Source organism: Narcine bancroftii, chromosome 5 (genome assembly GCF_036971445.1).
Source record: "Narcine bancroftii isolate sNarBan1 chromosome 5, sNarBan1.hap1, whole genome shotgun sequence".
Classification (NCBI taxonomy): Eukaryota; Metazoa; Chordata; class Chondrichthyes; order Torpediniformes; family Narcinidae; genus Narcine; species Narcine bancroftii.
Window position 1 is genome coordinate 121,602,835 of NC_091473.1, and position 22,859 is coordinate 121,625,693.

The window sequence follows — 22,859 nt, forward strand, 5'->3', positions numbered from 1 at the left end:
CCCTCTTCCTCTGGGAAGAAGCTTCAAGAGCATAATATCACACACCACCATTTCAAGGACAGTTTCTTTCCTGCTGCTATCAGACTATTGAACAACTCATCCTTAATCCATTCAAACTGATCTCACACTGTGTCTCTATTCTCTGTACTGTGCTTTATTCTGCTGTCCTTCTTAATGGATAGACTTGCTGATAGCATGCAAAGCAAACCTAGCACTGCGAACCCTCTTCCAGTCAGCGCCTCTTTTGCACAGCTCTTCCATGGGCACTCCAACCATGCCCCAGGTTACAACAACCTCCACCTCCAACTCAAGATTAACTCTTTGCCCCAATATAATTGTGAGCCTGAATCCACCACGCTATGATTTACCATCATCTAACTTGACTCTCTGTTCTGATTTAATCCCTAACTGCTACCTTCCAAGCAGTTTACTATAATTGAGCAAAACAAAGAATATTAAGTTAGAGCAGGAAAATGATGTAGAAATAAAAGATCAAGCATTATCTAATGAATGGCAGAGCAGACACGAGGGGCTGATTGACCTCCTTCTCTTTTTATCTCCAATATTTTCTTTACCCACTCCTATCCCCAGGAACCCACCCTCCTATTCATTTAACATGCTCACCAATGGTGAAAGGCTGGTTGGAAAGATCCTTGACAACATAGCATGTGCAAGGCTTGATCTTGTCCACTGTGCCTTGGCTTCTCAGAGAATAGTGTGGAACCATTGTGCACCACTAAAAGGCTGTCCTACCATGCACCACTGACTTAATGCCTCTTTCTACATGAGGTGTCCCATTAACAAGCTCAACATATTCCCTTCATAATTTGTGTGGAATTCAGATTTTTAAAATATTTAATGAGGCGATGCAGATGAAGATTCCAATCATCATAATATTTATTTGAGAAGGTCAATTAAGTAATTTCTAGAAATTATTTAACGTTCAGTGATGTTTTGAGTATGTACAGATGGGCTTATATATTACATCTGTTATTAGCTCCAATTCCAGTCAAACAACATGTAGAAACTCTGAGGACAATATATTTATCTTTATTTTACTTTCATTGTTTGATATAGTTAATGTCATTATGTATGACCCCTTTACACATATACATTTTCAACAGGCCTAGTTCCTTTCTCTTGTATTTATTTTTTTTTTGGTTGAAACACATTTCCAAACAGTCAATCACCACACACAAAATACAGTTCAGATTTTAAAGATGGAGATCAACATCTGACGGAGACTGAATATGAATGAGGAGAATAATCCCACAGTCTTTCCTCACCGTTAAAATTTGCTCCAATATGGCATGCAAGCCATGATGCTAGCATACAGACCTACAACAGATCCAGATGGAAAGATCTGTGGATGTGCTCAGTGACTCATTGAAGAAATGGAATATGACCAGGAACCACTGGGAATCTCTGGTCCTTGACTGTTTAAAATGGAGAAGAAGCATTCAGATGGGAGCACATGAAGGCTCTGTTTTGATGACAGAAGGGGTGAACCACCTTCTAAACTGCCAGTCCTCCCACCCTGTCAGATATCTCATGCCCAATCTGCGTAAGAGCCTGTGGTTCCCATACCAGACATCTCAGAATCGAGAAGAGTAGAGACAAGCCATCATTGATCCTGAGGGACTGCCTAAGAACAAGAAGGCATTGTAAAGAGTGGCTTTCATAAGGTGACTTGCAAACAACTCGAATATGTTCAGTGCTTTAAGTTATGTTTTACCTTACTTTGATAGAGCAAAGCCTGACATTTTGAATAAAGTTATGTCCTGGTTGGACACATACTGGCAGTCAGTGTGGAATGGATCACCATACACTTTTGTTTCTTCATTTGTGAATTCTAGCAGTCAGCATAATTAAAAGCCAGTGGAACAAGGGAATCAATGTATTATAACAGGTACACAGCTATAATCATTTAAGCACACAGCGAATACATGTCACCTGAGGGTGAAATGGATATTTGCTTTTTTTTGTTCACCCACAAATATTTGTTGTCATGTTCCCTGCAACTTGCTGTATTTCCTGCAGTGATTTGTTCCCATCTTGTGTTGCGCTTCGTGCTCTTAACACCTTACAATCTGCTGTCTGACTGCTCTATGACTTTAAAAAGCCATAAAAAGGGTACCATACTGAACTCCTGCTTACTCTTTCAAGACCTGCCATTTGTGTATAGCACATCCTTGAACTTTCCAGCATTTTTATGACATTTATATAAATTATCCAAGCATTCAGGCACTTATGTGATTAAGCTGCAGTAAATAATGTGGAAGGCTCCCTGCATCCTGTCTTTAGATTATTATTAAAAAGCAGCTATTTCATAAATGGAGCTCAAAGTGTAATTCAAATATAATCCTCACATCTAAATCATCTCACATCTAATAGGCCCGACATAACAATTTTAAGAAACAGTGCCAACATTGTTAAATTCTTTACAGAGGTCTAGTGGCTAGCCAGTAGCAATTGTAACTCTATATTGTTGCCTGTGATGTACCTAGAGGCTCTAAATAAAGTTGCCTGATTTTTAGGAAGGTGTTACATCCTTTCCTAAGATTGTATGTGACCTTTTCAAGTGGGATGCAACTATTTATCTCTGAAGACCACCTATCCACGAGTAGATGGGAATCAGACTTCCATGTTACTGCTATGCATTTCCTGGCCACACATAAGGCAATTTCTGTGAATTTAATTTGATAATTAGTTAGTAATCTCCCAACTGTGGTAAAGTTCCCCAGAATTCAAAGCTTTGGGTTTGCTGGGAAGGTGACTCGCATGATCTTAATTAGGGTATCACAAAGGTCATACCAGAAGGGCCTCACCTTTGTGCAAAGCCAGGTAGATTGTAAAAAGGAACCAACCTCTACACCACACCTAAAACACATCTCTGATAATTCAGGTTTATATTGGTGTAATTTCTATGGGGTGAGGTACAGTTCATGGAGAAAGTTATAATGGACCAATCTATACCTGGCAATGATAGTAGCCATATGTTTTATTATGGGATGATTTTTTTTTTGTTTCTTTTTCTTCATTCTTTCTCTGTTTAATAGGACTTACATAGAGGGGAGAGGTTGGAGGGATGGGTTTTCTCGAATATTTACATTTGGTATGATAGTTAATTGTTAAATATATTTTAAATGATAAATAAAATATTACAAAAAAAAAGAAACAGTGCCAACAGAAAATTCAGGTGTCTCTGCAATTGGTTTAGGAAGCTACAAAATAGAAATGGGACTATAGGTGATCTCCTACTTATGATTTTTTTAAAGTTACGATGGATTGAATCTGTACTTTCAATTTCAAATTCCGATCTGTTCCCGCACTTGCAATAAGCAGTATGCTACTCTTTCCCAATGCTGACTCAACCACACTCACAGTCTCTGTAGCGATCATGTGAACGAGTGAAATTGATGACCCTGTCGCTTTAGCATCCCCACCATTCTCACTATCCAGCAATTAATTTTAGTTCAATGCTTTCAATATGCTTCATGACCAGTGTGCTTTCATCTGTGTTATGTTAATGGGTTTTTTTTCAGTGTGGGATAAAGGTATTTTTTATTGACATGATTTTTTTGACTTACAATGTGTTTCCTGGAATGCAACCCCATCATAAGTTGAGGTGCACCTATAGCTGTTGGGGTGGTTCCATCATTTAATAAGATCATGATTATACTTTTACATCACCTCCACTTTCCTGTCCTGTCCTCAGTCTTTTACTGTTGTAACAGATTTGTGTTAACCTCTAATTTAATGTTAAACTATATTTATTTTATAAAAATGTCTTAGTAAAGTTAATTATAGAGTTAAAATATTGTATCTGTATTCTTAGCAAGTTAGTTGTGGGTTGGTGCAGGGTCACACACAGGTCACAGCACATTTACAGAGAACCATTGTTTTCAGAGAAGAGATTTCATTCTTGGAGTCAACTTGTCTGGGAAGGACAGAGCTAATAGACTTGAAGTGGGTCTTAATTATTTAAGAATTGCTGAAGGAAGCCATCTGATTTTAATTGAAGCCACTTAAGCCTCTTGAACAGAGATGGGGTCAGAGGCTGTTATGGATATGGAATGATTTTGAAAAAGGAACAAAGTTTTGGAAGAAATAAAACTGATGAGCATGTGGTTTCCAAGAATTGGGACTAATCTCAGTGATGATGTAATGGTCACATGATTTGGAAAAAAAATTACTAAATTCAGACATTTTGAGTTCAGTTTAGGAAGAGTTCAGTTTGGAGAGTACAGAAGTCAAGACCCCTGTGACACAGGTTTTGAAACCTTGTGAAAGATAGGGTTAAGTTTCAGTAACCAGAATTGGTGCTACTTCTTGGGAAAGGGGAACACAGAATCAGTGGCATTTGAAATAAGGAGGATCATTTTGTTATCTCTTTGGAAAAGAGGACAGATTTCTATTGGGTCTATTTTTTGTTTAACCCTTGTTTGCTTTGTGACTTCATTGTGGAACAAAATAGCTGTTTCGTTTAAACCTTGCTGGGTTTGTGAATTTACCATGGAAGAAAATAGCCACATTGTAAGTAAAAAGGCCTAATGATATAAAAGCACTTTATAATTATTTCTGAACTGAGAATTTAAGACCTTCAGGCAAGACTAAAAGTCAACTTTTAAAGATTGACTTTTCAGAGTGGGACTTTAATTACACACACACACACACACACACACACACACACACACACACACACACACACACACACACACACACACACACACACACATAGATTTGTGCATAGTGGGGTTAATATTAGAGTTAAGTAAGTTTAGAGATAAGTAAGAATTAATTAATAGTTTAATATTTTTTTTAAAAACTATTATTTTGCATTTGCCATTGTCTGGTGAATTTTCCATTGCTGTTCCTGTGTTAGTGCTAACAAATTACCTTTAGTACCAAAAATAATTGAAAGAGTTGTTAGTTCATAAAACTGTCCAAAAACAAAAATGATCAGCTTCAGTCCAGAATATTTGTCTCCTGGGGCTGAGAATTCTGATACTTAATAATTCAATACATAAAGAAATTTCTCCTCCAGTTCTAAATTCTAAAGTTTGAAAAACAGCCTTATAATATCTAACTTCTGTACACATTTCAAAAGATTATTTTTGATTTTTTACCCACTTACAGATGTAGATTAATTGATAATTATGTACATTTACATACCCTTATATACACACACACACACACACACACACACACACACACACACACACACACACACACACACACACACACACACACACACACACACACACACACACACACACACACACACACACACACACACTTTGTTCTTATTTTTCCCAAGGTGCAGGATTCAGTTTATTCTCCAGATGGCTGAGAAAATTTTGCTTTCCGAATGATATCTGGTTGTTGATCCTCAGTTGAAATGCTGCAAGAAACCAGAAGGAAATAATAGACAATCTAAAGTCACGCAACAATGAATGAAGGCAATATTCACATTATTCCTAATGTTTTCATATAATGAATTGTTCCCTGACAGATTTGCAGAGCTAAAAACTTCCTTTTGATTCTTTTTACTGCCATTTACAATTTGTCTGATATATTATTCACTATTAAAGTAGGCATTAAATGGTGTGTTCACACACCATAAGTTTAGCGTAATGTAAAATATTTTCAGGTTCACCTAGCTACAACAAAGTGCAAATTCTCTACAAGACTCAGGGAATTTGAAACTGATATAATAATTATATTGTACATTTTCTTGCAGTTAGAATTTTACATTATATAATGTCCACCTAATCTTTAAGTTCCATAAGTCAGTTCCATAAAGAAAATTCAATCCAAACTCAGATGATAAAGATGGAATTTTGACCTTTCCTTTTCAATTTTCCAAATGTTTATTTTCTTTGCTGGTTAAAATTTTGTTTTACAGCATACATCAAAATATTTGGAAGTCTCACCACACCAGAGAAATTTAATTGATTACATTGGACAACAAAGATGCTGTTTCCTGAACATTTCTGGATGGATTTTATGGATTTTGAGCTGCTAATCATGAAAATCACATTAACCTTTTCCTATCACATTCTGTTATTTTTTAGAAATACATGTTACTTATTTTTGAGATTTCTTGTCATATTTTAAGACTATTAGAATATTGCCTACATGCAAGCTGTTTTGGTCCATCCAAGCATGTCTGGGCAGGCACTTATTGCAGGTGCTATGCAAATGTTGTCTTAGGCATGGGCATACTTAGTCAGGATAGATGAAGACACGCCACCAAAGCAACACACATACACAGACACTGCGCATTATATTGATAGAGATGGAACACATCTCGCAAGAATGCACGTGTTCTTCAGGCAGCAAAGGTCCACCAAGAATTGGGTCTGTAGGTGTGGAGCTCCCTCTCGGTATCGGGGAAGAACTTGATCATCAGGTGTGAGGCCCTCTCGGTACTGCTGTACATGATGCAGGTGGGGCCCAACCCCGCACTACCAGAGCAGTTTTCCGATTCATATGGGGGTCCAGAATGCATAGGAATGGAGACTGTCGCCCACCTCTGCTGAATGCAGATTCACAAAGAATGTGTGGAGAAAGATGCAGGGGATTTTGTTATGGTTCATCTGCCAGTGTGACAGAGGACTCTCTCATCAGTGGACTGATTGCACCCCAAGGTCCCTCTGTTCACCCATACTTACCATTAACCCTATACTCAGCCTTTCAGTTTGTTCTTCCAGACTTATCTGGATTGAACTTCATCTGCCACTTTTTCTGCCCAACTTTGCATCCTGTCTATATCCTCTTGGTAACTTTTGACAACCTTCAGCTCCATCCACAATTCCTCCAACCTTCATGTCATCTGCAAATTAACTGACCCATCCTTCTGCCTCTTCATCCAGGTCATTTATAAATTTATTCTCAAAACTTAAACTTTATTCTCAAAGGAAGAACTCTGGCAGACTTTAATATTTTCAAGAGTATAAAGAAATTATATCCACAAAATTTATTCTGACAGGATCAAAACCTGAGGCAGAGAGGTTTGTTCAACTATATTAACAGAAATATAAAATGCCTGTTAGCAAAGGAACGGTAGACTTAGAGTACTGAAAAATAAATGATGAGACAGAAAACCACAGCATTATTTTAGTAAAGAACCAAATGTGCTTTAGCAGAAACATAATGTTCAGGATTTGAGATGGAATTGACAACCACCCAAGTAACCAAAATGAAGAAGATGATAAAATGAAGCAGACCAACTATTTTCTTCTATCAGTTCCACAAACTGCAATTTTAAAAACAGTCATCAAAGATACCTTCCAAAATCATGGGTCCTTCATTGAATATATAGACCAATTCTGAATGACACTATAAGTAAGTCTCCAAGGTCACATTTGGTCTGGGTGTGAAAACATGTGTACTTTTCCCAGTGAGTCAAAGCAAAAGCAAAAGTTGTGTGAGGAAAATATATTTATGGAATTGATGGAAATACTCAGTAGTTCATGCAACATTTATAAAGGGAGAAATGTTAGAGATCTAATGTGTTTCAACAATGTGGAAGGTAGAAAAAAATATAAGTGAGGGGAGGAAAGAATAAAAACCAGCAGCACGACCCAGAAGAAAGCAAAAGATCTTAAATGGAGAAAGCCTTTGTACATGCAAGGCAACCACGGAGAAAGATTTGAGAAGGTGTCAATGGCAGCCTGGGTAATATTATCAAGACCAACTGTCAGAAAAATATGGGGAGTGATTAGATTCTGGAATTGTTGAACTTGATGGTGAACCCTGATGACTGTAAAGCACTCAATTAAAGGATGAAGTGTTGTTCTTTGGACTTTAATGAAATATTCAAGAAGGTTCATTTCAGGCAGATCAGAGAAGGAACAGGCCAGAAATGGATGGATTTTGTAAGATCTGGAAGAGGAGGAATGCTCCCTCTGAGTGTCACATGCACATGCACTGAACATGCATCTTTTGTCACCATCAGGAAGTTAGTCTGCATCATGCAAATGCAGCCTGGCTCCTAAAGGTAGGTGTGCTTTCCAGATGCACTAACAGCTACTTACTAAGCTGTTTGCCACGAGGAAATCTGGAAGCATTACTTAAATGGACCCATATTACAGATATTCTTATGTTGCCATATTAAAATACAAAACTTTTGATTACCTTTCATGAGGTGAACTGGTCTCTGCCATCTTCTTCTCTGGATGTTTAATTTTTTTTGACAAGTTTTGTTTTGAAGTTTCTGAGGACAAAAAATGCAGGGGTACTGATCAAATAAATCTGATATAAGACATCAGTATAATTTCATAGGAATTCCTTCTGCCATTGACCATACAAAGTTTGCTGGAATCCAAAGGGTATCATTAACACAGAATTCCCATTAGCATTTTTCAAACTTGAGCTTCACTGTCTATCCTACAAAGATTAATAAACTTTCTTCTGTATGTTTGGAAGATTATAATTTTTAATTTTGAAATACATCTCGGTAACAGGCCCTTCTGTCTCACGAACTTGCACTACCCAAATGCACCCATATATCGGATTAACATACTAACCCGTACATCTTTATAACATGGGAGGAAACTGAAGTACATGGAGAAACCCATACAGACACAGGGAAACTCCTTACAGACAATGTTTGATTCAAACCTGGGACAACTGGTGCTGAAATGGCCTTGCACTACCCATTAAACTAAAGCCTTCTTTTCCATTTTCTCAACAACCTCATCTGTGAGAGATTGTCCAACTTACAATCCTGACAATTTACTGTCTTTTACCCCAAACTGGCCATTGTTGCCATTAGCATGCCCTTTTGTAACCTTGAGACTTTGAACTATGGGAAGACATCAAGAGTTGTACTGTGAAAACAAAAATTGTTCTTTATCACTAACTGCAACCTGGGCTTGAATCTGCCCCTGTCTGTAAGCAATTTGAATGTTTTCCCCATTTCTTTTGGTGTTTTGACTTCCTCTCACCCTCCAAAACATACAGGGTTTGTAGTTAATGGTTTCATCTTGTATTTGTATGTGTGAGTTCTTGGACAACACATGGATGAAAGAAAAGGTTGATTACTTTAAAGTTGTTGTAAACAGCTCCATGAAGCTGCAAGCCTTCATTACAGATCTTGCATTCTATAGTCTCCTACTCTGTGTCCGCCTCCTGCTGGCAGCCAAGTCTAATCAAACAGGAACTATAATCAAGGCACCCTCCATATCCCTTCCATCCATGAACCTGTCTAAATTCTTCTTAAATGCTAAAATGAGCCCTCATTCACATCTTTAGCTGGCAGCTTATTCCACATTCCCACCACTCAGTGTCTCTGTGTGAAGAAATTTCCCCTCATATTCCCCCTAACCATTTCCTTTAAACTCTTAACCCATGTTCTCTGGTTTGTACCTCATTTACCCTGAGTGAAAAAAAGTCTATCTACATTTTCTCTGTCAATTCCCTCATAATTTTAAATATCTCCATCAAATCTCCCCTCACTCTTCTGTACTTTAGGGAATAAAGTCCTAACTTATTTAACTTTTCCCTGTAACTCAGTTCCTGAAATCTGGGCAAGATCCTTGTAGATCTTTTCTGCACTCTTTCTATCTTATTGATATCTTTCCTGTAGTTAGGTGACCAAAAGATCACACAATATTCCAAATTTGGCCTCACCAATGATTTATATAACTTTAACATAACATCCCAACTCCTATACTCAATACTTTAATTTATGAAGGCCACCATGCCAAAAGCTCTCTTTCCAACCCTATCCACCTGTGATGCCACTTTCAGGGAATTATCTATCTGTATTCCAAGATCCTTCTGTTCTTCCACAGTCCGCAGTGCCCTACCATTTACTGTGTGTGTCCTTTCTTGGTTTGTCCTTCCAAATTGTAACATCTCACATTTGTCTGCATTAAATTCCATCTGTCATTTTTCATCCCAATTTCCAAATGGTCTAGATCTCTCTGCAAGCTTTGAAAACTGTCTTTTCTGTCCACAACACCTCCGACCTTAGTGACATCTGCAAACCTGCTGATCCATTTTACCACATTATCATTCAGATCAATGATATAGATGGCAAACAACAATGGTCCCAGGATCGATTCTTGAGGCACATCACTAGTCACAGGCCGACAGTTTGAGAAGCAATCATTCACCACTACTCTTTGATTTCTCCCACCCAGCCATTTTCAAACCCAGTTCACTACTTCACCATGAATTAGCACTTGAACCTTACTGAATAACATACCATGTGGGCCTTTGTTAAAGGCCTTACTAAAGTCCATGTAGTAAACATCCACAACCCTTCCTTTGACATCTTTCCTGGTAACCTCCTTGGAAAAACTCTTTAAGATTAGTTAAACACAACCTACCATGCACAAAGCCATGTTGACTATCCCTAATCAATTTCTGGCAAAACAAATAATTGTATATCCAATCTCTTAGAACACCTTCCAATAATTTAACTACTACTGACATCAAGCTCACTGGTGTATAATTTCCAGAGTTACTTTTGGAGCCTTTGTTAAACAACAGAATATCATGAGCTTCCCTCTGGCACCACACCTGTGGCTAAGGACAGTTTAAATATTTCTGCCAGAGCCCCTGCAATTTCTATACTAGCATCCTTCACGATCCGAGGGAATATCTTGTCAGGCCCTGGGGATTTATCCACCCTTATTTGCTTTAAGACAGCAAGCACTTCCTCCTCTTTAACCTGTATATGTTCCATGACCTCACTGCTTGTATTCCTCACTTCCCACAACTCTATGTCTGTTTCCTGAATGAATACTGATGAAAGAAAAACATTTAAGAGCTCTCCAATTTCTTCTAGCTCTACACATAGCTGACCACCCTGATCTTCAATGGGACCTATTTTGTCACTTACAGTCCCTTTGGTCTTAAAATACTTGTAGAAAACCTTAGGAATTTCCTTCACATTTTCTGCCAAAGCAACCTTGTGTCTTCTTTTTGCCTTTCTGATTTGTCTCTTGACAGTTTCTTGCACTTTTTATACTTCTCAAGTACCTTACTTGCTCCATGTTGCCTATACCTGCTATAAACCTCTCTCTTCTTCTGAACCAGATCCCCAATATCCCACGAAAAGAAAATTTTGCTATACCTGCTGTCTTGGGTAAACTTGTACCTCTCACTTTGTTCATTTAGATTGGTCACACTGTTTGAGCTACCGAAAGAAAATAGACACACACGCCGAGAGCAGTTCAGATTATACAAATGTTTATTACAAATTCAAAAGCTGATTTTAAACTACAATATGCAAGCACTTCTCAACTATACTTATCAACGCTTGGACTGGTCCCAACTGCCAAAGCGAGGCAACGACTGCACACTTGTAGTAGGTTGTCAGGGTGCCGGTAGCAGCTTCTCCACCTCCCCCGACTGGGACGTTGGCTGGACTCTAGAAGTTCTTCTTCTTGCTGAGAGATGTTGCCACCCCTCGGAGCGTCTCAAACTTCAGCAGTGGGACCATGGCTTATATTACCCAAAAACTGCTTACCCAAGCACCTATTCCCAGCACAGCAAGAAAGATAAGTGAGCAAGCTAGCATGCTAGGCTTCTATCGAATAACACAATTTTCAGTTTATCACTTTGAATACAATGGTTTATTTTGCATCAAGGCTAGGCCTCTGCTTAATTTAAATTGGTTTGATATATATCCATTTACTGTCACTTTTGCCAATGGTCCCTTATATAATGCTTTAATCCAATTAATATATTTCTTTGGTAGGTTGAATTTTTGTAGTACTTTGAATAAATAATTCCATTCTACTCTGTCAAAGGCTTTCTCAGCATCTAAAGCAACCACTACTGTTGGAGTTTTATTTCCTTGACCTGCATGGATTAAGTTAATGAATTTACAGATATTGTCCGTTGTTCATCTTTTTAAAATAAATTCAGTTTGGTCTAGTTTTACTATTTTTGGTACACAGTCGGCCAATCTGTTTGCTCATGGTTTAGCTATTATCTTATAATCTGTGTTAAGTAGAGATATGCGTCTATACGATGCTGGTGTTAGTGGATCTTTCCCCGTTTTTGGTATTACTGTAATTATTACTGTTTTGCATGAATCTGGTATGTTTTGTGTTTTTTCAATCTGGTTCATTACTTCCAGGAGAAGAGGAATTAATAAGTCTTTGAATGTTTTATAGAATTCTCTTGGGAGTCCATCCTCTCCCGGTGTTTTATTGTTCGGTAGCTTTTTTTAATATTTCCTGTATTTCTTCTATTTCAAATGGTTTTATTAATTTATTTTGCTCCTCTGTTTGTAATTTCAGTAGTTCAATTTTAGTTAGAAATCCATCTATTTTGTCTTCTTTCCCTTCATTTTCAGTTTGATATAATTGTTCGTAGAATTCCCTGAAGTTTTCGTTGATCTCCGTTGGGTTATATGTAATTTGTTTGTCCTTTTTTCTTGATGCCAATACCGTTCTTTTAGTTTGTTCTGTCTTAAGCTGCCACGCTAGTATTTTGTGCATTTTTTCTCCTAGCTCATAATATTTCTGTTTTGTCTTCATTATGTTCTTCTCCACCTTATATGTTTGTAGTGTTTCATATTTTATTTTCTTGTCTGTCAATTCTCTTCTTTTAGTTGTATCTTCCTTTATTGCTAATTCTTTTTCTGTATTTGTTATTTCCCTTTCCACCTTTTCTATTTCTCAATTGTAGTCCTTCTTCATCTTAGTTACATAACTTATTATCTGTCCTCTGATTAATGCTTTCATTGCATCCCATAGTATAAATTTATTTTTCACCGAGTCCGTATTTATTTCAAAGTACATTTTAATTTGTCGCTCAATTAATTCTCTAAAATCCTGTCTTTTAAGTAGCCTGGAGTTTAATCTCCATCTATGCATTCTTGGTGGGATGTCCTCTAGCTCTATTGCCAATAACAGGGGTGAGTGATCTGATAACAATCTAGCTTTATATTCCGTTTTCTTAACTCTTCCTTGAATGTGGGCTGATAACAGGAATAGGTCTATCCTTGAGTATGTTTTATATCTACTCGAATAATATGAATATTCCTTTTCCTTTGGGTGTTGTTTCCTCCATATATCCAAAAGTTGCATTTCCTGCATCGATTTAATTATAAATTTGATTACTTTGTTCTTTCTGTAAGTCTTTTTTCCAGTTTTATCCATGTTTGAGTCCAAATTAAGGTTAAAATCCCCTCCTATTAGTATATTCCTTTGCATATCTGCGATCTTCAAAAAGATATCTTGCATAAATTTTTGATCTTCTTCATTAGGTGCATATACATTGAGTAAATTCCAAAATTCTGAATATATCTGACATTTTATCATTACATATCTCCCTGCTGGATCTATTATTTCCTCTTCTATTTTGATTGGTACATTTTTATTGATTAATATAGCTACTCTTCTGGCTTTTGAATTATATGATGCTGCTGTTACATGTCCTACCCAGTCTCTCTTTAATTTCTTTTGTTCCACTTCAGTTAAAGGTGTTTCTTGTACGAATGCTATATCAATTTTTTCTTTCTTCAGTAAATTTAACAGCTTCTTCCTTTTGATTTGGTTATGTATTCCATTAATATTTAAAGTCATATAGTTCAACATGGCCATTTCATACTCTGTTTATCTTTCCTTTCCATTTCCTCATCACCACCTTCCCTTCTTATCCATTTCTGTTTTCTTTTTTTGAACACATTGTAAGACAACATTTCTAAAACATAAAATATTTCCACTTTTCCCATATCTAAAATTCCTTTAACCCCAATAGTCCCTCCCCTCTCTGAGTTGCCCTTTGTCCCTTGTCGGGCAACCACATCTCCCCTCTTCATTTGGATTTGCGAACCCGCTCGCAAACCTCAACTGATTTTGCAGTGACTGTTATTCTTCCCCACCCAGCCCCCCCAGAAAAGATTTTAATCTTCATATATAACAAAGCTCACTCTCTTAATTCCCTCCTTACTTCCTTTCTTCCCTTTCTTCCTCTTCTTAATTCTTACTTATTCTTTATTCTTCTTCTTTATATATAGTTTGTTATCATTTTTGTTCTTGTTATATCTCTTCATCTCTCTGTCTGTTTTGTAGGTGTTCTGCAAATTTTCGTGCTTTTTCTGGATCCAAGAACAGTTTGCTTTGCTGCCCCGGGATAACTATTTTAAGCACCACTGGATATTTTAACATAAATTTATATCCTTTTTTCCATAGGTTCATTTTTGCTGAATTAAACTCCTTCCTCTTCTTCAGGAGTTCAAAACTTATATCTGGATAGAAGAAAAAATGTTGACCTTTGTATTCCAGTGGCTTTTTGTCTTCTCTTATTTTTTTCATTGCCTTCTCCAATATATTTTCTCTTGTCGTATATCTTAGGAATTTTACTAGAATGGATCTTGGTTTTTGTTGTGGTTGTGGTTTAGGGGCTAATGTTCTGTGTGCCCTTTCTATTTCCATTCCTTCCTGTAATTCTGGCATTCCTTGGACTCTGGGGATCCATTGTTTTATAAATTCTTTCATATTTTTGCCTTCTTCATCTTCCTTAAGGCCCACTATCTTTATATTGTTTCTTCTATTATAGTTTTCCATTATATCTATCTTCTGAGCTAACAGCTCCTGTGTTTCTCTAACTTTTTTATCAGATTCTTCTAATTTCTTTTTTAAGTCATCTACTTCCATTTCTATGACTGTTTCTCATTCGTCCACCTTCTCTACTCTTTTTCCTATTTCTGTCATGACCATCTCTAATCTATTCACTTTTTCTTCTGTACCTTTTATTCTTTTTTTTATTTCACTGAATTCTTGTGTCAGCCATTTTTTTAATGTTTCCATATATTCTTTAAATATTTTTTTATCCATGTACTGTCCCTTCCCTTCATCTTCCATTTCTCTGTGTAGAGTTTGATGTTCTCCCTCCTCTTCTTCTGAGTCCACTCCAGGATCTGTGTCCTTTACCTCTGTCTTCTCTAATTTTCTTTAATTTAAATTAAGCAGATCAACAAGGCAGGGATTTCCACTATCTCCCTCACTGTTCGCGTTAGCTATAGAACCACTGGCAGAACTGATAAGAACAGAAAATAAAATAAAAGGGATAAAAATAAAAGAGAAGGAATATAAAATAAGTCTATTTGCAGATGACATTATAATATACTTAACAGAACCAGAAACATCAATAAAAGAATTACATAAGAAATTGAAGGAATATGGAGAAGTATCGGGGTACAAGATCAATGCAAATAAAAGTGAAGCAATAATGCGGATTTCACAAAGTTTAAGGAAGAATCACCATTTAGATGGAAAACACAAGCAATTCGATACCTAGGTATACAACTAAATAATAATCTCGGCCATCTATATAAACTAAATTATCAGCCACGATAATTACACGATGACTTAGAGCACTGTAAAGACTTACCACTAACACTGATAGGAAGGATAAACTGTATTAAAATGAACATCTTCCCAAGGATACAATACCTATTTCGATCATTACCAATTCACCTAACAGAGAAATTCTTCAAGGAGCTAAAGAAAATAATAAGAAATTTTCTTATGGAAAGGGGGGAAATCGAGGATAGCACTAGATAAATTAACAGAATGGTACAAACAAGGAGGCTTACAGCTACCAAACTTTAAGAATTATTATAGAGCAGCACAATTAAGATACCTATCAGATTTTTATCAAACAAGGGAAAAACCAGATTGGACCAGATTAGAACTAGATAAAATAGGGGAGAAGGTACCTGAACATATACTATATAAGTGGGATGAAAAGCTGGTGCAACAGGGGAATTCACCAGTACTCCACCATCAGCTCAACATTTGGAAGAAGATTCACGTAGAAAGGAATAAAACAAATTATCAACTACCAAAATTAATATTGACACAAAATCACAATAAATAACCTTTCCTTCAGAGAATGGGAGAGAAAAGGGATCAAAAGAATAGAAAATTGTTTTTCGGGAAATAAATTATTATCTTTTGAACAAATGAAGGACAAATATAATATAACTCACGATACAAGGTTTGCATACCACCAACTGAAATCCTACTTGAAGGACAAATTGGGAAACAGTCTGAGGTTACCAGAAGGAAGCAATTTTGAATATGTGATTACAGACACAATGATAATTAAAAAATTTATAACAAATATGTACATCAAACTGCAAGAAAAGGAGAACGACGAAACAAATTGTAAACCTAAACAAAAATGGGAACAAGATCTAAACATAAAGATAAAGAATGAAACATGGGAAAAGCTATGCTCCGGGACTATGAGAAATACAATAAACACGAGGTTACGCATGATACAATATAATTGGTTACACAGGCTATACATCACACCCCAAAAGTTAAATAAATGGGACCCAACAGTATCAGACAGATGTTTTCGCTGTAAAAAGAAAACGGGAACAACAATACATGCAATTTGGACATGTGAGAAAGTGGAAACATTTTGGGAAGATCTAAACCAGATATTAAATAAACTCACAAAAAGCAATGTACCAAAAAAAAACCCAGAGATCTTCCTTCTAAGTAATATAAGAAATAAAGAATTTGGACTCAATTTGGATGGAGCACAGAAAAGATTTATTATGATAGCCCTAGCTGTAGCAAAAAAATGTATTATGTCAACCTGGAAACTAGAAGACAACTTGAGAATACAACAATGGTACATAGAAATAAATAAATGTATTCCATTAGAAAAAATAACATATAATTTAAGAAATAACATCACAATATTCGAACAAATATGGGAACCATACATGAAATACAATAGAGAAATCCTACCATGAACCTCCACCACCTAAAATGCAGAAGGAGAAGACAACGAAATGAACTGACTCAGTATGTAAAAGTAAAAGATAAAAATTTCTTGTTTATTTTATTAAGTGACGACATTGTTTAATGGATTTAATGTATCTTATAGATTGAACTTTGAATAAATGGGAAGGTTGAGAGGGAGGGAGGGAAGGGATGGGGGAAAAAGGGGAGAAAATGACACTATATATTTTGGTCAGTATGGTTTATTGTGTGAAAAATAAAAAAATTAAACAAAAAGGCTAGGCCTCTGACTGTCTGTGACCAAAACAAGCAGGATGATTAAATGTTTTTGGTACACAGATGTCCTTTCTTCAGATAACAGCATCTCTGGCCCCTCGGTGGCCCCTTATGTCTACTGATTCTAAAAACAAGCAGGTTCTCAGCCCTGCAGAAGCAAAGGCTGCAAAAGTAAAAAAAAACAGTTAGAATCTTCCATTACACCTGCTAACCTTGCCTTTAATCCTGACAGGAACATACAAACTATACACTCAAAATTTCTCCTTTGAAGGTCCTCCACTTACCTCGCATATCCTTGCCTGAAAACATCTTATCCCAATCCATGCATTCTATATCCTTTCTCCAATTTAGAATCTCATTCCGAGACCCAGATATATCCATCTCCATAATTAACTTGAAACTAATGGCATTATCACCACTGGACCAAAATGTTCCCCTACACTTACATCTGTCACCTGACCTGTTTGGTTCCCTAATTGCACTCTCTCCAGTTGGTACCTCTATATATTGATTGAGAAAACTTTCTTAAACACACTTGACAAACTCCAGCCCTTTTACAGTATGGGTGTCCTCGTCAATATGTGGAAAATTAAAATCTCCTACTATAACAACCTCATGTTTCCTGCAGCTGTCTGCTATCTCTCTAAAATTTGCTCCTCCAATTCTCATTGACTATTGGGCAGTCTATAATACAACCCCATGAGTGTGGTCATACCTTTCCCTTTCCTCACCTCCACCTATATAGCTTCAGAAGACAAGCCCTTTGGTCTGTCCTGCCAAAGCATAGCTGTGATATTTTTCCTGATCAGCAATGCCACTCCTTCCCTTTTCATCCCCTTATTCTATTACATCTAAAGCAACAGAAACCCAGAACATTGAGCTGCCAATCCTGCTACAAAGTTGCACTAATGGCCACAATGTCATAATTCCATATGCCAATCTACACTCTACACTTGTCTTTCCTACTGTACTTGCATTGAAATAGATGCAACTGAGAACATTTCCACCAAGTATAACTCGTTGACTTCTAACAGTGTATGCAATTTTAAGATCTTCTTTTCCCTCCTGCACTCCTCTATCTGATTTGGCACTCAGGTTCCCATCACCAAGCAAATCTAGTTTAAACACATCAGAGCAGCACTAGCAAATCTTCCCTCAAGTCTCCCTCCAGTTCAGATGCAAACAGTCCCATCAGAATAGGTCCTACCTTTCCTGGAATAGAGCCCAATGATAAACCTGAAGCCCTCCTTTCTGTGCTGTCTTTAGCCATATGTTAAAATGCATTATCCTCTTATTTCTAATGTGGCATGGGTAGCAATCTTGAGATCACAACCCTGGAGGTCCTGTCCTTCAACCTAGCACCTAACTACCTGAACTCACCTTGATCTAAGATATATTGAACCCTGGCACCAGAGAGCAACATATAATCTGGGATACTCGATCTCTTCCACAGAATCTCTTATCTGCTCCCCTAACTATGGAATCCTCTATCACTACAGCTCGCCTCTTCTCTTCCCTTCCTTTCAGAGCCATAGAACAAGAACTGAGACCTGATCGCCATGGTTTGTCCCTTGTAGGTCCTCCCCAACAGAAACCAAAATGGTATGCTTGTTATTAAGGGGAATGACCACAGGGGGGCTTGCACTGCCTGCCTGTTCCCTTTTTCTTTCTTGACCATCATCCATCTACCCTCCTCCTGCCTCCTGGGTGTGATAGTGTCCCTGTAACTCCTGTCTATCACCTTCTCTGCCTCTCGAATGATTCAGAGTTCATCCAACTCCCACTCCAATTCTGTAACTCAGCTTGTCAGGAGCTGCAGCTGGATGCACTCCTCGCAGATGAAGTGTTTATCCTGCCTGTGTGCTACTGTTAGTATGTCCATTGGCTAAACAGCTAATCTGGCTTCAGAAACACGCTCCTATACCTTCATCACTCAAAACAGGGCTTTACATGGATTTTGCTTCTGGATCTCTGCTAGTCAACTAATATCTGTGCCCTTTACCTATTGAAGCACAGAAACCAGGAAAGAGTTTTTTTTATTCACTGCATTTCAACCGCATTATTTTAAATATCTAAATTTCTTCATCTCATAGCAGTCTCCGATTGAAAGAGAACAAGTCTCATGACCTTTATTTCCCAGATTAAATGTTACATAATTCAAACTATGTGCTGCCATAATATAATTTGAAAAAAAGTCTCATTATCTCCAATATATCCTTAAAACTGCAGTCAGTTTGCTTACATTCATTGACTGTTTACAGCTCCTTGTTTGTTTACAAATTTTACGCTTTGCAGTTTATTTTTTTGCTCTACTAATTAGTGGTAATTCTGCTGCACCCGCAGGTAAAAGTCATGTACGTACTTTGACAATAAATCTGAAATCTAAATCCTTAATATTGGAACTATTCTAGTAAATGGAGTTGTATAGTCATGTCTTCTTCTTTGGCTTGGCTTCGCGAATGAAGATTTATGGATGGGGTAAATGTCCACGTCAGCTGCAGGCTCGCTTGTGGCTGACAAGTCCGATGCGGGACAGGCAGACACGGTTGCAGCGGTTGCAGGGGAAAATTGGTTGGTTGGGGTTGGGTGTTGGGTTTTTCCTCCTTTGCCTTTTGTCAGTGAGGTGTAACACAGAAGCAAACCCTTCAGTCCATTTTGTCTCATCTGCACTAATCCCATTAATCAATACTTGAATTGCCAAGGCACAGAAGGCTACAGACCAAGAGTTCAAATACATATTTATTAAATGTGATAGTATCTGTGCATCATTTCCCCCAGCAGAGGTTTCCTGTTCCCAACCACACTCTGGGTATCTAGCTCAGATTCCCTCTAAACCATTTAATCCCTTTCCCTAATCCTAATTTTTAGTTTAAGATACATCATCCAGAGGGAGAAAGAATTTCCCACTAGTTACTCTGTATATATCTGTTATAATTCTGTCTAGTAGATCAGTGGTTCTCAACCTTTTCTTTTCCACTCACATACCACTATGCCATAGGTGCTCTGTATTCAGTAAGGGATTGCTTCAGGTGGTATGTGGGTGGAATTAAAAGGGTTGAGAGCCGCTGGTCAAGTTTAACTGCCAAAGGAAGAATTCTCCTACTAGTTGCTCTCTATATGCCGCACATAATTCTGTATACTTTATTCAGTCTCCCCTTAGTCTCCCTTGTCTTTCTGAAAGGGAGATAGTGACTATCGGATAATATTATTCCATCTAGGACCAATCTAGTATTTTATAATGGATTATCATAATGGCCTTGCATTTGAACTCTGTGCTTTTATTTAGACAGGACTAAAAAAATGTTTGATTAACTATTTCCTCCATTCAGGGAATTTGTGTGCAGCTCCACCACTCCTTGATTTTCTCCAAATTGTAATTTTTAGCATATTTTGTTTAAACAGCCCTCACAATGTCATATGAAAATGATCTGCTCATATTCATTATTTATGCACTTTCTGTCTTTATTCTTTCTAAGATCATCTTCAGGAGAATAACATCCCAAACTCTGCACCACTTAAAAGCCAATTCCTCTGATTGAAAAAGCAGTCATTTACAAATTATGCCTAATGAAGCAAACATTCAAACAGATGTTAAAAATAGTGAACAAATCACGACTTAATAGATCAATGACACCACTGCAAAAACCAGCCTGAATGAGCATTGTTATAAAAGAGCATGTTAACAGTAGTCACATAGAGATAAAGGTTATACCATAACAGTGAAATTACCTTCTTTTGCATAACTGACAGATGCCAATTCTAGATTATTGCTTGTTTGATGTGGATGAATTCTTATGTTTCCTACAATAATAAAATAAATGTTTAAAGCTTGGGCCATAGCCTCATTTACAAAAAAAAAACAATATTTAAAACTTAAAACATCTTGTAATCAGACTCCAGAATGTAACTTAATGTTAGGGGATTGAATTCCTGAAAGTGAACTTACCTTTTGAAAAATGATCGCAAATAAAGCCCACTGCTACACTCAAAACATTACTGTTTAGATTCCTGCATATTTCAGTTGCTCATTCTTTCAAAACACCTTTCAAATAATTTTGTTGACCTGGGGTATTTCACAAATCAGAAATGCATTTGTTCTAGCAACTGCCTACAACTTTGGGAGGGCACTTACTGGGATTATAGGTGTTCCAAAGAACTTTGAATGACCAAAAATTATTTAGCCACAAAAATACAAGATTATAATTTAATTATTGATTCTCCAATCTATTTCATGAAAATCATTTGGCTGATTTTGCTGTTGTGTATCCTCTCTGGATGGATTTATGAATTCTGAAGGCTATTCTGAGGTATTTAGCTCATAAAAGTTTAAAGGGTAATCCAATAGAAAAATGCAAATCCTGCTGTTGCCAGAATCTAGAGCAAATAGGAAATCAACAGGTCAGACAGCATCTATGGGTAAAAATGGCCAGTCAATATTTCAGGTCTGAACTGTTTATCAAGATTAAGATTTTTAAAAATGGAAAAAAATCACAGATATAAAGTGGGAAATAAGCTAGTGAGGGGCCAAGAGGTGAGATGACAGGTGTCAGAGGTGGAGGGACTTGTCAAGGGGGAGAGCATTGCAAGGGTGAAGGGGTACAAAGAAAAGATAGAGAGAAAAAATGAATATAAGTGTAGGCAAAGAAGAGAAGGAAACAGTGGATGGGGTGAGGATTGCCTAAAAGTAGGAATAAAAACAATGTTTATGCCCTGTCTAGGAAGTATATGTTCATGTTATTTCTGATGTTTACCGTTAGCCTCATCCTGTCAATGGACAAGGCTAAAGATAGACATGTCATTGTAGGAATGGATTGGGGAGTTAAAATGGTGTGCTACAGGAAAAGCGTAGTTGTTCGGCAAAGTGATCACCCAATCTTCAATTGGTCTCCTTGACACAGAGGATGCCACACCGAATCAATAGATTGAACACATATCAAGCTCTGCAACACCTGGAAGGCCTGATTGTAGTCCTAGATGGAGGTGAGGGAAGGAGATGTAGGGATAACATTCATACCTATACAGATTAAAGAGGAGGAAGTGCTTGCTGTCTTAAAGCAAATAAGGCTGGATAAATCACTAGAGCCTGACATGATATTCCCTCAGACTTTGAGGGATGCTAGTGTTGAAATTGCATGGGCTTTGGCAGAAATATTTTAAAAGTCCTTTGCCATGGATTTAATGCCAGATGATTGGAGGCTAGCTCACATTGTTCCGTTGTTTAAAGAAGCCTCCAAAATTAACCCTGGAAAATATAGGCTTGTGAGCCTGATGTCAGTAGTAGCTAAATTATTGGAATGTATTCTAAGCGATCAGATCTAGAATTATTTGGGTAGCCATGGCTGATTAGGAATAGTCAACATTGTTTTGCATGTGGTAGATCAGGTTTAATCAATCTTATAGAGTTTTTCAAAGAGGTTACCAGTAAAGTTGATGAAGGAAAGGCTGTTGATCTTGTCTACATGGACTTTAGTAAAGCCTTTGACAAAGTTCAACATGGAAGGTTTGTCAGGAAGGTTCAGATGCTAAGTATTCATGGTGAAGTAGTGAACTGGATTCGACAATGGCAGGAAGGGAGAAGTCAGAGGGTAGCGGTGGATGACTGCTTCTCAGATTGGAGGCCTGTGACTAGTGATGTGCCTCAGGGATCAATGCTGGGACTATTGTTGTTTGTCACCTATATCAATGATCAGGACCAGTGGTTATCCATCTTTTTCTTTCCACTCACATACCACTTTAAGTAATCCCTATGCCATCGGTGCTCTCTGATTAGTAAGGGATTGATTAAGGTGGTATGTGAATGGGAAGGGAAGGTTGAGAACCACTGCTCTGGACCCAATTGTTACTGAA

The 22,859-nt window shown here is 37.3% G+C and overlaps 1 protein-coding gene across 1 annotated transcript in view; it reads right to left on the bottom strand.

Moving 5' to 3' along the window:
• Positions 1–950: 950 nt before the first annotated feature.
• kncn (kinocilin) overlaps positions 951–22,859 on the bottom strand; it is a 108,892-nt gene continuing 86,983 nt past the window's right edge. Inside the window, exons 3-5 of the mRNA XM_069936355.1 lie at positions 20,742–20,813; positions 8,143–8,221; positions 951–5,404 (exon numbers count right to left, since the gene is read on the bottom strand). Coding sequence (XP_069792456.1) covers positions 5,335–5,404; positions 8,143–8,221; positions 20,742–20,813 — 221 coding nt within the window. The 3' untranslated portion in view covers positions 951–5,334. The remainder of the gene's footprint in view (positions 5,405–8,142; positions 8,222–20,741; positions 20,814–22,859) is intronic.